The sequence below is a fragment of the Hydractinia symbiolongicarpus genome, chromosome 11, assembly GCF_029227915.1.
Source record: "Hydractinia symbiolongicarpus strain clone_291-10 chromosome 11, HSymV2.1, whole genome shotgun sequence".
In the NCBI taxonomy this organism is placed as follows: domain Eukaryota; kingdom Metazoa; phylum Cnidaria; class Hydrozoa; order Anthoathecata; family Hydractiniidae; genus Hydractinia; species Hydractinia symbiolongicarpus.
The window spans coordinates 23,576,265-23,590,881 of record NC_079885.1 but is presented as its reverse complement, the minus strand read 5'-3'; the positions used below and the strand labels follow the sequence as shown (position 1 = coordinate 23,590,881).

Sequence of the window (14,617 nt, the reverse complement as noted above, 5' to 3'; positions counted from 1 at the left end):
GGCAAAGTAAAATGATGTTGCGCATGTATTTATATAATTGCAGAGGATCGAAATTCATAAAAATTAACCAATCAGAAACGAGCTGATAATTACAGTTAATTACGGTAATTAACATTTTCGGACCTGGATGTAGGTAACTACTTCTTCTGTAGGGCTGGTAACCAAATCTCAGGAAGTTGATACGAGATGCTGTTTATGTGTTTGTTACGTTCTACACTGTTGATGGTTTCTTTAATCTTCCTGGCCGTTGTTCTGGATTCTCTGTCAATGATTTTCTTCTCATCCCAATTAAACTGATGACTTCTGCTCCAGCTGTGGTCCGCAATTTCGTTTTTCTTCACATCTCCGTTTCTCACTGCGCGCATATGTTCTTGTACTCGTTGCTTAAACTTTCTTTTTGTTTCGCCTATATACACTGCATCACAATCTTTACACGGGATTTCGTAAACAACATTGTTTTGCTCTTCCAGGTTTATTTTGTCTTTTGGTTTAGACAAAGTGCTTCTTAGGGTGTCTTTAGAGGTAAGAATGCATTTGATCTTGTGTTGCCTTAAAACTCGACGAAGGATCTCGCTGGTACCTGGTACGAAGGGTAGGAATGCTGATGCGATAAATTCCTCTGATGTTTCCTTGTTGTCTCCGTTGCATCTTCTCTTCATTTTATTTTCTACTTGCGTGATGACTTTATGACTGTATCCATTTGTGATTAATGCATTTCTTACACGTCGAATTTCTATTTTCCTCTCCTGTTTGTCACTGACTACACTGTTGGCACGATTCAGTAATGAAGATATGACACTTTCTTTGCAAGATTTCTGATGGTTTGATTCGAAGTTAAGGTACTGGTCAGTGTGTGTTGGTTTACGATACACTGAAACTGAAATGGAACCATTCTTTCGTTTGACCAAAGTGTCCAGGAAAGCGATACTTCCATCGTGTTCAAGCTCAACAGTGAGGTTGATTTGTCGATGTAGGCCGTTGATGTGTTCATGGAACTCTTCTAGATGAGATCTTTTGATTATGGCGAATACGTCGTTAACAAATCTTTTCCAAACCTTTGGTCTGTCTGATGTGACTAATGCTGTTGTCTCGTGTGCTTGCATGTATATTTCTGCGACTACTGATGATGCAGGGCCTCCCATGGCAACTCCGTCTGTTTGAGTGTAGAAGTTCTTATTAAACAGATACCATGTTTTGGTTAGAACAAGTTCGACCAAACGCAGAAAATTCGGTACTGGAATCTTTGTCTTTTCACCGAATGCAGCATCGTTTTCGATAATGTCTTTAATGATGTTTAAGGTGTCTTTTATGGGAACATTTGTGTAGAGTGATGTGACATCAAATGATACCATGCATTCGTCGTCTGCTATCTTTATTTCTCTGATGTATTCCGAAAATTCTTTTGAGTTTTTGCTGTGGTCACTTGCTGTGAATTTGCTGAGGATGGAAGCAACAAATTTTGATAGGTTTTTTTAGGTTCGTGAAGTGAAATTTTGATAGATTTTGATTGGTTGATAGGTTTACTGAACAGACAAACCGAAATAATATCTTCAATAACTTAAATATATTTGCCGTCAAAAGGGGTCTGTTTAACAAAACAAAATATTCTCCTAAAACAACTTGGTATTAAAAATGGAGTTTGTATTTCTAAAAAACGGACAGGGTAATCCATGATACATTTATTTGAGTTTTACACTTCTCGCCAAGTTTGTTTTGATTCCGGTTGTTTCTCCTCCGTAACGTTCAGTTTCTTTCCTCACTTCACGAACCTAAAATACAAGAATTTATTTTTAAAATCTCGCATAACGAAAACTGAACTTTATCATTCGTGGGACTGGTAATCGACATACGCGAAAAATAAAGTTTTACATCTCTAAAACAGGGGCAGATTTTTTATAATTTTAAATTTTTAGGAGGTATTTGGGTCACAACACTAAACGTATAAAACCATTCAATATTTTAGAAGATTTTACCAAAATTTTAGGAGAAAATACAGAGTTACTAATAATCAAGGTTTTCTTTCAGATGTTAGAGGAGCTGTTCATTTTAAGTTGCAGTAATTATGTAAATATAGTTCATCAGTCCTGTTGCAAGATAAACAAATCCATACTCTTTGTCGCATAAAAAGTATAAATAATTAGGAGCTTTAAGGAAAAGTCAATATTTTGGATCCAAATTTTTAGCTCTATTCGGTCCGGGTTTTTTATATTATCTCATAACTTTTCATAGGCTTGTCCAAATTGTATTCAACTTGGCACAATTATAGTACGTCCCAAAAGGTACAAATTGCAGCAAAATTTTTTGTTCACGTCGGCACTTTTTCTATGACGTATCGAAAGCTTAAAATTTGATCAAAATACCACTATCTGTTTAAAATTTAATTACTTTAGTTCTAGAGCGAATTTTTACATTCTGTTTGAAGTTTCTGAGAAGCTACATAAAAGTTATTTAACATATTTTCCGGTTAAGTAGCGGGTTTTTTCCGATTTGCGGGTTGTGTTGTAAGTTTCAAGTTTCTAAGAATAATCCGAACAAGAGTTCTTATAAGTTCCCGATTATAAGGATTTTATAGAGATTTTTAGGGGTAGTTTCGAGTAATAGCCAATATCAAAGCTTCTGAAAGGTATGGGACTTAAAAACTCCTTAAAATGACATTTTTGTTTCAAAAACTCGAAAAATTTCAATGTAACAATGAATTACTTTCTTACACTACATTAACTTACAAATTAAGATCAAAGTCATTTTTACAGTTTTTATCAAACAACGTCAATATCCTGGAAAGCAAGCAAAAAGACAACAAGAAAATTCTCCTTAAAAAATAATGAAAAGAAAAGTTTCTTGCCTGTCCCTTATGTTTGATTTTAGCTTTCTTGAACTTCATTTTGTGTTTGACACGAGGATTCTTCAGTTCTTTTCGTCTTTTTCTCATCAATCCTTTGTTTTTCGACATCTAGACAAAAGACGACAACATTTAGTCAAAATACTTCTGGCTACTTTAAGCAAGATTTGGCGCTAACTTCTGCCATTCACATAATTTATAATATTGTAATGCACCCTTATTTTATATAAGAATATACTTTATAAAAGTTAATTAGTTGAAAAAAGCACGAAATGAAGAATATCTTTAGAATAATTTTCGGGCTGATTTTTCATAGAATATTATTATCGAGCTTCGTTACATGTATAAGAATGTAATTTCAGATGGCAATTGATAAAATTTAATCAACCAGCTTTGATTTTTGTCAATTCATAAAAAGCGTGCACTTTAAAGCAATATTTCATAACAACGAAGTACACATACACACGAAAAGTGTGTAGGTATGGAATAAGGTAATGTAAAAAATAACCGAAAATAGCAGTGTTGATTATTTTAAAGCTTTAAGATGCTAATTATTTAAAAAAGTATGAAGCACAGATGACTAAAGAGGAATAAAACATGGAAATATTTATATTGAGGTTTTTCTTGAGAGAATGGTGTGTTTTTAAGGTCTTCAAGGACCCACAGACATCAAGGCTTATATTTTACACAGTAAATAAAAACGATGGCGTAATATACATTACCGACGAGTTATTATCGGTCTAAAGCTGTATTACGTTTTGCGATACAGCTTAAATCGTTGGGATGCTTCGATACAATTCATACCTGATAAGTAATCTTTCGTTTACCATCCTCGTCAAATTCCTCTGCCACTAACTCTTCGTCTTCTACTTCTTCGCTACAGAAGAACATAACGACTAATATAGAGTTACGGAAACACGAAATGCGATATATAAAGGACGGGCGACCCCTGGATTTTTCCACGGGTTGACGACTAGCCTTATAATATTTGCACAGTATACTTTTTAAATTTTTCAGTTTTCCGTCAACTACTATACTCAAAAGGATTTAGGATTGCAGCTGCCACGAATAAATATCTGTTTGTGGTTGCTGTTTAAAACTGGCTTTCACATTACATTGGCGTGGTTAGCATGAGTAATAGCGTAATGGTTAGCTGATAATATGTGGTAAAAAAAGGTTTACAACCTTGACCCATGTCGCCTATTACAGTTTATAAGTAACATTAAAAGACAAGAAGTGAGCGCTATATTAAAATTACATTCGACATCAGTGAATCGGATTAATAATGGCGGCAATTTTTACCAACCAAAGCATTGAATAATTGTTCAATGTCCAAATGAAGTTTAGCTATGATCGAAATTCGAAAAAAAATACCCTTGTTGAATAATGCAAAACCCTTATTGGGAAAACAAACAAATGATCCAGTCGAAATCTTCACATCAACATACCTTTGTAAGTTGAGTTTTTCAGCCTCGCGTTGCTGTTTGATGGAGTTGTAATATTCCAGAGGATCGATATCTAAGCTCGATTCACGCTGAAGTTCACTCTAAGAAGAAATAACGTAGAGTGTATTTGCAAGCGTATGCAGTGTTGCAACGTTTATGTAGAGAGATGCGCATATATTACATGGTTAGCCTCACATATATCGAGGAATAGGGGTCTATTATTTTTAGGTGTCATTGCTTAGATGGGCAGTCCTCGAGTTTTAAATGCTCGTTTTGAGCAACGCAGACTCCCTACAACATTCAACGGCACGCACAGAATGCCATTCCCCCGTTTCTCTCACATGAGTGGAGTTAACCCGGGGCTATAAAAAACCTTCACTCGCCTATATCGAATCGCCGACAAGGGAAATCGAACTCCGGTCTCCCGCACAAAGTGCGAGAGTTATAACCACTAAGTTACGCCGCCAAGAACGGCCTGTTTAACATTGTTTGTTAAGACAACATTAAGTACACCTTATAACAAGTCGAAAGTGATGGGAAACCAATGTATTGTTACAAAATTTGGTACAAACGTTTATGTCGTTGACGATGTAAATTCAGTTTGTGATGACATCATCATGTATTACAGAACCTTAAAAAAGCCACCTTTCCCTCAACAATATCAAGCACGAAAAAAGTCCACACGGTTGTCATAAGATTTCCTGCTGAATTTTCTTCTTATTCGATTGTGATGCATTTTTATACTGTAATAGAAGGGCCAAAATTTCAAAATGTCACAACTTAATGGAGCCTCCGTAGTCATCTTATACGAAAAACGTTGATAACTTATAATCTCGCTCTTCCAACTGAAAACCACATTCATGTCCCACATTCTTTTTCTCTCCAATACCTATATTTGTGCGAAACGAAGCATTCTTCATATTTTTGGACAACACTTTAGTGGGCATATTCTCGCAACATTTGTCATAAAGAAAAATGGGTGTTTGTGTGAAATGTCTTTCACGTTTCACTACAAACAAAAACCATATGAAATTGTAACGACAATATTAAGGTCTCTTCGCTCCTTTGATGCTCCATGGCACTTACTATCAAATCTGTTAACTTTTGAATAACAAATATTTGTCACCGGTTACCTTAGCTTCTTTTCTTTGTTTCTTTCTCACCAATTTAACTTCTTCATTCAACTGCCTCTAAATAGAAAAAACACAAGTTATTCACAAAAGAAAGCATTTGAACGATTACTATATGCCACATAAAATTTCGAAATGATATCCTAATTGAGCGCGTCACAAGTGCATGCTAAATTCTTAGTTAGACCTTTCTATTCAACATGACTGCAACTAAGTGAAGCAGATTTTATAAAATCAACGATTGTATTGAAGTTTGTTCATGCGTATCAGTTCACTAATTTGATCGGTTAAACTTTTCTTTTTACTAAGCTATAAAAGAAAGTTAACATTTTCTTCACTTTTGTTGACACCAATAAGCTGACAAATTCAGCAGAGAACCAATTCCATCTAAACATTCCTGATAAAGAGCTGGTGTGCGCATCTCAACGGACATTTTCAAATGATTTTAGCCTCGTACCTTTTCACAAGCATGACAAAAAATGGACCTTACCTTTAAAGACGAATCTTTCTTTGTTTTACTTTTTATAGCTGAAATATTACAACAAAAGAGGAATAAGTTAAAAAGTTAAACTTAATAAATTGGGAAGTTACTGTCGCATCCAACTTGTATTTACAACTTATAAGCGACTGAGGGGAGCAAAACAAGCTAGATAAATTTTTCTTTCATGCAAAAAAAAACAAAAAACTGAAATAAATTGAACTGGATCATGATTTCCTTGTAAAAATTTGAAACCAGGAAAGCATGAGGGGAACCAAACATGAAAATAAGAGAAAAAACAGCACCTGTCATGCTTTTTACATCTCCACCATTTTTTAACAACTGTTCAATTTCATCAGCATATTTCTGATCCAGGCCTTCCATTTGAGAGAGCAGCTAAAAACAAGAAAAATAACCATAAAAATTTCCCCTCATAAAAAGATTTTTTGTTCGAGTATTCCATTCCAAAAAAAATTGTGAAAAATTAACAAAAAAGGTTAATTTGAGGAACAACCTGCAACGATAACGAACTTTTTTTGTCAACACATCTAGTTAAGAATTGCTCATGAAAAGGCTGTCTATATCAAGGTTGAAAGACGACGCTAAAGGCAACACTTGAAAAGTCGGTCCAGAAGCATGTATTCTTCTTGTATTGATAAACCTGAGCAGTTGTAAATAAGAAATTTGATTAAAAAAATAACCGCAAAGAAAGCTACCTGGCGGTGTTGAAACAGCACGTCCACAACAGGATGACCTTTCACGTTATCTTTGCTCGCTTTTAAAGCAAGGTAGAAAGACATGTTTGTGAGATAGCTAAAAGACAATAGATGCACTGTTACGTAGCAACGGATGCACTGTTACGTAGCAACGGATGCAGTGTAACACAAATTATAAAAATATTTTACAAAGTACCCCCACAAGAAACGGAGGAATAACATTAATTAAATTTATTTTGCGAAATTAATTTTTTGATGGAAGTATCACCCTTACACTAATTGGACGTTAAACACTACAAACAGAATAAGAATCTCTACAGATTGTGTACTATTTTACGTTATTCTAGTTAAAAAGGAAAAAAAAAAGTTTTGAAACTCTATTTATTGTATTTGCTGTTTTGTGTGTTTGTAGCACGGCTATGAGGCCAAGTACAGACAGACAATTAATACAGCCAAACCTATCTATAGCAAGCATAATATATGGTAAACACCTGGTAAAAGCAGACACTTTTACTAGAGACAGACGGAACTAAGATTAAAACTATCTTCTTCTTATTTCGTCAGGAGAATACACTTAAGTACACACAAATGCCATATATATTTATCCACTTTGTTACAACAGGTGAATTCATATGAATTATTTTCATGAGCTAATGCCTATTCTACTTATAATAAGCGAGTGATCGTATAGACAGGGTCTATCTTAACTTCAAGGACAATCCAGGACATTAAATTTTTTTTAAATTTGCATCTTATAGGATTTCTCACACTATTAGCAAATTCCAGGAATTTATAGAATCACGGACACCACGTTTATAAAGCTCAGTTACTTACAATCTTATGTAGGGATAAAAAAGTTGATTTCATATTAAAGAGTTTGATTTGTCCACAACAATTGTCCACAAATCTTGATTGGTTCTGAAAATTTGGATTTAGAAGTTGTACTACTTATGCATGACATCATCATGTATTAAAAATGAGTGAGATGCTAAAATTAACAGTTTTGTCAAGGTAGGCATGTAATATGCTTTTACTTATTCAGTTTGACATAACTGACCCTTTCACAGGCTTTTTTCAATATCACCAAAAAGATCTGCTCTACGCTTACCTCGCTTTGAGCACTCCCTGTTAGTTTTTCCTTGCATTACATAGAATGCAAATGTACATTAAAACGAGCTTTACTTAAGGCAGGTAAGAAACAAAATAGAGTTGCATAAAAGTAACTTGTTATGTTAAACATAAACAGAACAAGAAAAAATACATTCTTACTTCAGTAGCACTTGATGCTTGGTTTGAACATACAAGGTAATCTAAAAAGAGCTTGTTTTTGTACTTACTTCAGCATGCAAAAAGTATAAACAACATCGTATGCCATAAAATTGACATCTGTACTTCTCTTTCAGGTTTTAATGTAAGAAAGATGTAATGTCTTTAATTGTTGAAAGAATTTTCTACGTTGGCAAAAAATTGTGATGTGAAATAACATTTCTCTGCTTTTAACATGATATGAAATACAAAAGCTTGTACATAGTTTATTAGCAGTTTTGTCATTACTGACTTGGACATATTTGTGAAAACGCTGTTTTTACCAATTTCTAAAAAGTACTTTGCTGCCAGTAGGCTGCAAAATGTTTACTTTGGTAGGGGAGTTAGCCTAGTAAACAACATTGAAAATGTTCTAAGTTGCACTTTTCTGCAATGCCTGCATTATGAAAAAAAAAAAATACCAAAATATCAGTTAATTGGGCATGCTGACTTCACAAAAATTGCCAATGTTTAAGATTTTGGATCTTACTAAATAACCAAAGAAACAAAGTTCTAAGTTTGATATGCATATTAATTGGCTTCATTTCACTAAAATATGTTCAGGGTTAAATCAATCCATTAAATATTAACAACATTTTTTTGTCAACAAAAGTCATGTTTACTTTTCTCTTATTACGGTCTACCAAATCCATAAAAGAGTTTTTAGGGAAATGTCAATTATTAGGAAGAGATCTTAGTAAAATATATTAAGATCTCAATACTGATTTGTTACTATTCTTACTTCTTTAGAACCAACCAAGCCTTTTTTCACCAGAAGCATAAGTGGATGAAATCGTTGCTTGACTTCAGCAAGCTAACACAAAAATAAATCACACAAATATAAATTTGAAAATTAATAAACAAATAAAAGCCTCTGTTCATAAACAAATTAATCCAACATATAAAAACACAAACAAATGGTAAAAATAACATAGAAAGATAAAAATTATAGTTATCCTAAAAATCTAGACTCGTCAAACAAGTACAATGCATACCCTTTCTTTGCATTCATTTAATATTGGAAGCAGTTCAGGAGACTCTTTTACAAGAATCTAAAAAATAAATAAAACAAAATCATGTTTTAAACATTGGGTCAGTAGTGAGGGATGATACTCTCTGTAAAAATGGCACAATATTTGATGACAATTTAATTTGAAAATTTAAAGGGAACACAAGTCATGTGTCAGTACTTTTATATGACATAACCAACTGAATCACGCTAGTTCCACTGGCCACAGTTAAATTTAATACTGATTAAATTTGATGTACAAAACCACGTCTGAAAATGTATCATTTGGAAAATATTTAAATGCGAAGATGTTAATTATGGTCATCACTATCAAGAAAGATTCAATAAACTTGACACCACAGATAGTTTGTATCGGTATCAGCGATAGTTTTATGCTTTTTGTTTGTTCATATTTAAAATGTATTAAGTTGAATATTATTTAGCTTTTTTTACTCCATGAAACTTTAAAAGGGTAGTCACAAATTTCATGCTTTCATGTTCAAGTTAAACACTTTTATCATTGGAGTTGAAAGCTTTATTTTGTCAAAAACAAAACAAAAATCAACTACAAAAATCAACTACAAAAATTCACAAATTTAAATCAAGTTAACATGAAGAACATCAACAATTTTTTTACTAAAATCTAAATTATGGTTGAGATAAGGGCAAATATAAAAAATATTAACCTCAAGTTTTTCTCGCTTTGACAGTTTTGATAAGTCTTTTACAACAGCAGTCTCCTAAAACAGTAACAATTAAAAGAATTTCATATACTAACATATACTAAAATAGCATAATACTAAAATACATACTATTTGGTCATATTTCTTTTAGAAATAATACACAACTTGATTTAAAGTTTAGGACATTTTCAAATGCATACCTGTTTCTTTTCAAAGTCATTATCTCCAATCTACACCGCAAAAACAAAACAAATAAATGAATAAATGAATAAAACTTGGAAAACTAGAAAAAGGCCTTACAAATCACTGCTTTTCCTTAACTCTAACATTTTCTTTAAATGTATTACACAAAACAGGTCAAACGAACACTCTGTAATAAATATTGATGAACATGAGTAGAACAAACAAAAGTATCCATAATGACACTGAAACATTAAGCAATTGAACATGAAATCATGATTTTTCCTAGCTTACTTCGCCTTCCACATTGTAAAAATCGTCAACATCAAGTTTGTCTGCCATTCGCTTTTGCAACATCATCGCTTCTTTCTCTTCTTCAGCAGCAGCAATTTCTGCTTCTTCGTCACTGGCTGCCATATAAGAAAAATAAATATTATGTCAAAGTATTTTAAAAGTTTCCATGTTACTTTGGATTTTTGTGTTTTTGTTATGTAACCTCGTATCAAAGTTGATTCCTTTGTGCACATGCTCAGAAACGACAGGAGGAAAAATACTATTTATAATGATATTTACTAACAAACATAAAACTCTGAGAGAACAAAAAATAATTGCATGACAATATCATATCAGAAGTATCCCCTGAGCTTGCCTACAGCAGCCACACAGCCTAGCCCAAGCATCTTTTGTTTTTGGAAGACAAAATACACACCTTCAATGTCATCATCATCGATATCAGCATCATAAAAATCTTTTTTATGCTTTCCCCATGCTTTTTCACTTGGAAGTCCTGAAAAGCATGATAAAATTATTTTTCAAATACACTACTAGCCAGCATAATAAGCAAAGTTTGAAAATTTTGTAAAAGAAAAAAAATTACCATCATCAGGGTCCTCTTCATCTGTGGAGGCCTGAAAAATGACAGCAAAATGAATTAAAAAGAGAGTAAAATTTTTCCCCAAACGATGGCATAGTTCCACGTTGTCACATTAACATCACCTCTAATGGACCATCCTCTTCATCGTCAGAGCCATCATTGTTTTCCTCCAAATCTTCATCAGATTCATCTGACTCAGCTAAAGCAAGCACTTCTTCCTCCTATGACAACATTTTAGCTACATATTTGCATCAGATATATAAAGCACACAAGGCTTGAACACAGTAAAATCAAATACGTTATCGAGGTTTGTTATGCTCTTATACACACTATTTTCCCCTGCTACTTTATTTATTTTTTACCTCATTTTCTTCCAAATCGGATTCTTCATCCTCTTTACTTGGATCGAGAAGGATCTAAGTTACAAATAACGCAACTCTTGAAACATAATTAATAACGGAAAAATTCAGATAAAAACAGTAGACAAAAAATCCAGTATATTTGTCATGATAATTTAATATATCTAAATGCACTTCTTCTAGGCTGGTATAAGTTTTAAATGTGGAGAAAATTTGACCCTTTCATTTTGATGCCTAAGGTATAGAGCAACTGAATTTTTGCCCAATTTTTTGATTATCCTAACAAGGAAGGAAGTATCTAAAAAAATGTTTTTATTTTTTCTTAATTCGGAGTAGTTTTTCTTATGTCCATTTTTTAATTTAAACTTTTTTCTTGCTCATATTTTTCACCTGATGCTGTAACTTTGTCAGGGGCATCAAGACAAAACAACTTTCTTAAAAAGGAACTTAAATGTATATAATGGGAATAATGTTATAAAATTTATCGAGAATATGGCCATCATGTTTGTGACAAAAAAAGAAATTTCTTCAAGTCACCATCACCAGTATTTTGAAAGTAACAATCATATAATCTTCCGGTTTGAAGATGAATCACTGAAATACTTTTTTTGTAAGTATATCACTTACAAGCATGTGAACTTATACAAGCATAATGTTAGCTAGCCTTCTTCTTTCCACAATAAAAATACTAGTTGACTTTCCATAAAAAGCATCTATATAACTTGCAATTTTTCCCTGTAATCCAGCTAATGTATACGTTTCTCAAAACATATCTGGCTCAAAAGTCTTTTCTAAAAACCTTTCTAACTTAATAATGAATTCTTTTAATGAAAAAGTATGTCTATACCTTATCTTTACTTCTGTGAAACTTTTCGACATCATCGTATATATAATCAGGAGAGTTCTAAAAGAAACAAACAGTAATAATATTTTAGTTGTTATTAGTTAAATGTATTAGACTTTTTTCACATGATTATCTCATTTTCTGTTATCATGTGATTAGATGCAAACATGGTGTTTTAAAGTTTAAGGTCATTAAAATTCAATTAAAAATGGGTAACAACAATATATATCAAAACCTTTAGTTTGCTTTGATGAGCCAATAAATTATTTTTGACTGAGAAAACACTTTATTTGCTCATTATTTTAAAAAGTGTATTTCAAGAAATCTCCAACAAAAAATTTCTATCATTTTCGATAATTTTTTGACAAAAAATAGGACATGGCCAGAAAGAACAAAACAATACCAAAAAATAAAAAGTGGTTTTACAGCATCAGGGTCTTTGATTTTTTCTTTCTTTTCAGTATTCTCCAATCTTAGCTTTTTCCTAAAAGTATACAAATATTACAATAAAAATATTTATATAGAATTATATAGACAAGTTATTCATAATTTGAAATAAATTAGGACCCATGACTGATGTTAATAGAAATTTTAAAATCTAGGACAATTTACTTGGTTTGTATTTCATTTTACTGTTTCTCCAAATTTTTGCTGCAGTATTGTTTGAAGTGATTTTTATGTCAAGACCCTTATATCCCCAGTAATAGATCATACCCTATTGCACCACATGTTGCAGACCTGTTTTATCGCAGCCAAATAGGGCCATGGTTGTGCTTTTGTAGTGAGACAAAGATTGATTACCAAGTCGTTTGAAAGGTTTTTGAAATGAAAAATTACATTTTATAAATGATTCAAATTAACGGATCAGGACTTTTCTTAAAATTAAAATACAGCTGAAATATATCCTAACAGTCTGTAGTTCAAAGAATAATATTTTTTCCAACTCTTATTTCTTAAGCCAATCAAACCCACTGCTCCCTTGTACGGACTTGAAGATTGTGGGTTTGTGCCCGTATTACTGCCATTCAGCTGCAAAACATTTCAATTTTTTTTTTACATTTACAGGTCTCTGTTACAACAGTAATATCATTCCACCACAATTCAAACTGCCATCAATTGTTTAAAATTTATTGTCAAAATTTGTGGTAAGAAAATTCTGACAATAAACAAAAAGTTAATTTTGCAGAAACCACATTTTGCTGATAATAAAAAAGCTAACTGGCGTTTGACAATACAGGTGGATTTAATGATTTTAGTGGATCACAAAACGCCCTTATTTTTAACTGCACTGAAGTTTTTAAAAATAGAGCACACTCTTTTAAATTCTTTTTGTAACAAAATTCAAAACTCAATTTTCAAAATTATATTTTAAAAATAATGTTGTGACTAACTAATGAGACATCGATCTTTTTAAAGAATAGATAATTTGAATTATTAACTATTGCATTTCTCTCGAAGCAACTTCTTATTTTTCCAGCAAGACAACAGGCATTGGGAACGACATTGCTTTTTCGGAAATGCACAATAGTTTCTAGTATTGTAGACATAAATTCTATAATGTGGAACATTTTGTGGCATCGCCTTATTTATGCAATTTTTAGTGCAACTTTCCTCTCCTTCAGAAAAAAAAATGGAGGCAAAGATGAGCCACAAACGCTTTTGCAAAAAATAATAATTTAAATATGTTTTGTTTCGATTTTAACACAAACTTTAACAATTATTATTGTATTTAAGAATATGATTACTTTCAAAGGGGAGATTTTAATTTTGTGTCCCAGGATCCCTTTAAAGAAGAAAAAGATCACATTCATCAAATCTTATTAAAATATATGGGAAAATGTTTGTTGATGGCAATGAGATGTAAAGATGCATAAAATCACTTAGTAAAAGATTTAAAATGGTTAACATTACCTTTTTCTGGCCATGTCACCAGGGTCTTTAAAAGTTATGAATTATATGCAACTATAAAAAAGTGAAGAATCAAAATAAAATGTTAGTTTGTGTGACTTTTTGACTGCTGACAGATTTTCTAAAAATAAAGAAAATATTTAACATAATTGTATTTTTCTAGCAGGCAAAGCACACACAAGCAAGCTTACTTACATGGCCAGTTTATCGCTCCTGTAAACTAGTTTATTGAAAGAAAATTCAAGATTGCATCAGCAAGAATAGATGAAGAACAAAGTATTGTCAAATACTAGGAATATTGCTAAAAAGCTCTGTAATGAGACCTTTTCCTAAAATGACTTTACCTTTTGACTTTTTTAACTTATGATACAGTAGTCCGGATGTAAGCACGTCCAGTCAGGAGACGCGTGTGGTTGCACGCGCACATGTGAACTGTCTTTAGTTTAACAAAAATATGAGGCAGGTGTTACAAATGAATGATTTTTCCCTTCATTAATGTCATGTCATGCAGCCAATGTGAATTGAAATTTATGTGAAAGATTAAATATGTCAAAGTGGAAAGTTAAAAATACTTGCAAAAACTTTTATGTTATGCAGCAAGAAGTTGTTTTGTGCTGTTCTTAATTTCATACAGCAAGAATTATTCTTAGCTGTTTGAAAAGTTATACAGAATATGTGTTATTTTGAAAGTTGTACAGCAATTTAAAATTTTTTTTAAAAACAAAACAAATTATTTTAATAAAAATGTTACATATTGTTCTTTTAATGTTTTCCACACAGTCTTATAAGTAAATATAAGTCCCATATTATAGTCTAGTTGGCAATATTTGAAATCTCACAGCAATTA

General features: G+C 32.2%; 1 protein-coding gene across 1 annotated transcript; it reads right to left on the bottom strand.

Moving 5' to 3' along the window:
• Nucleotides 1-1,624: 1,624 nt before the first annotated feature.
• Nucleotides 1,625-13,830, bottom strand: LOC130614101 (something about silencing protein 10-like). Its single transcript, XM_057435501.1, has 21 exons — nucleotides 13,774-13,830; nucleotides 12,289-12,346; nucleotides 11,866-11,922; nucleotides 11,022-11,075; nucleotides 10,782-10,880; nucleotides 10,663-10,693; nucleotides 10,495-10,572; nucleotides 10,080-10,195; nucleotides 9,806-9,835; nucleotides 9,609-9,662; nucleotides 8,909-8,965; nucleotides 8,656-8,727; nucleotides 7,878-7,918; nucleotides 6,609-6,705; nucleotides 6,198-6,288; nucleotides 5,905-5,942; nucleotides 5,418-5,474; nucleotides 4,288-4,385; nucleotides 3,644-3,716; nucleotides 2,843-2,950; nucleotides 1,625-1,769 (listed from the first exon to the last, which is right to left on the bottom strand). The coding sequence occupies exons 1-21, from the start codon at nucleotides 13,785-13,787 to the stop codon at nucleotides 1,680-1,682; spliced, it is 1,413 nt and encodes a 470-aa protein (XP_057291484.1). The 5' UTR covers nucleotides 13,788-13,830; the 3' UTR covers nucleotides 1,625-1,679.
• Nucleotides 13,831-14,617: the final 787 nt, after the last annotated feature.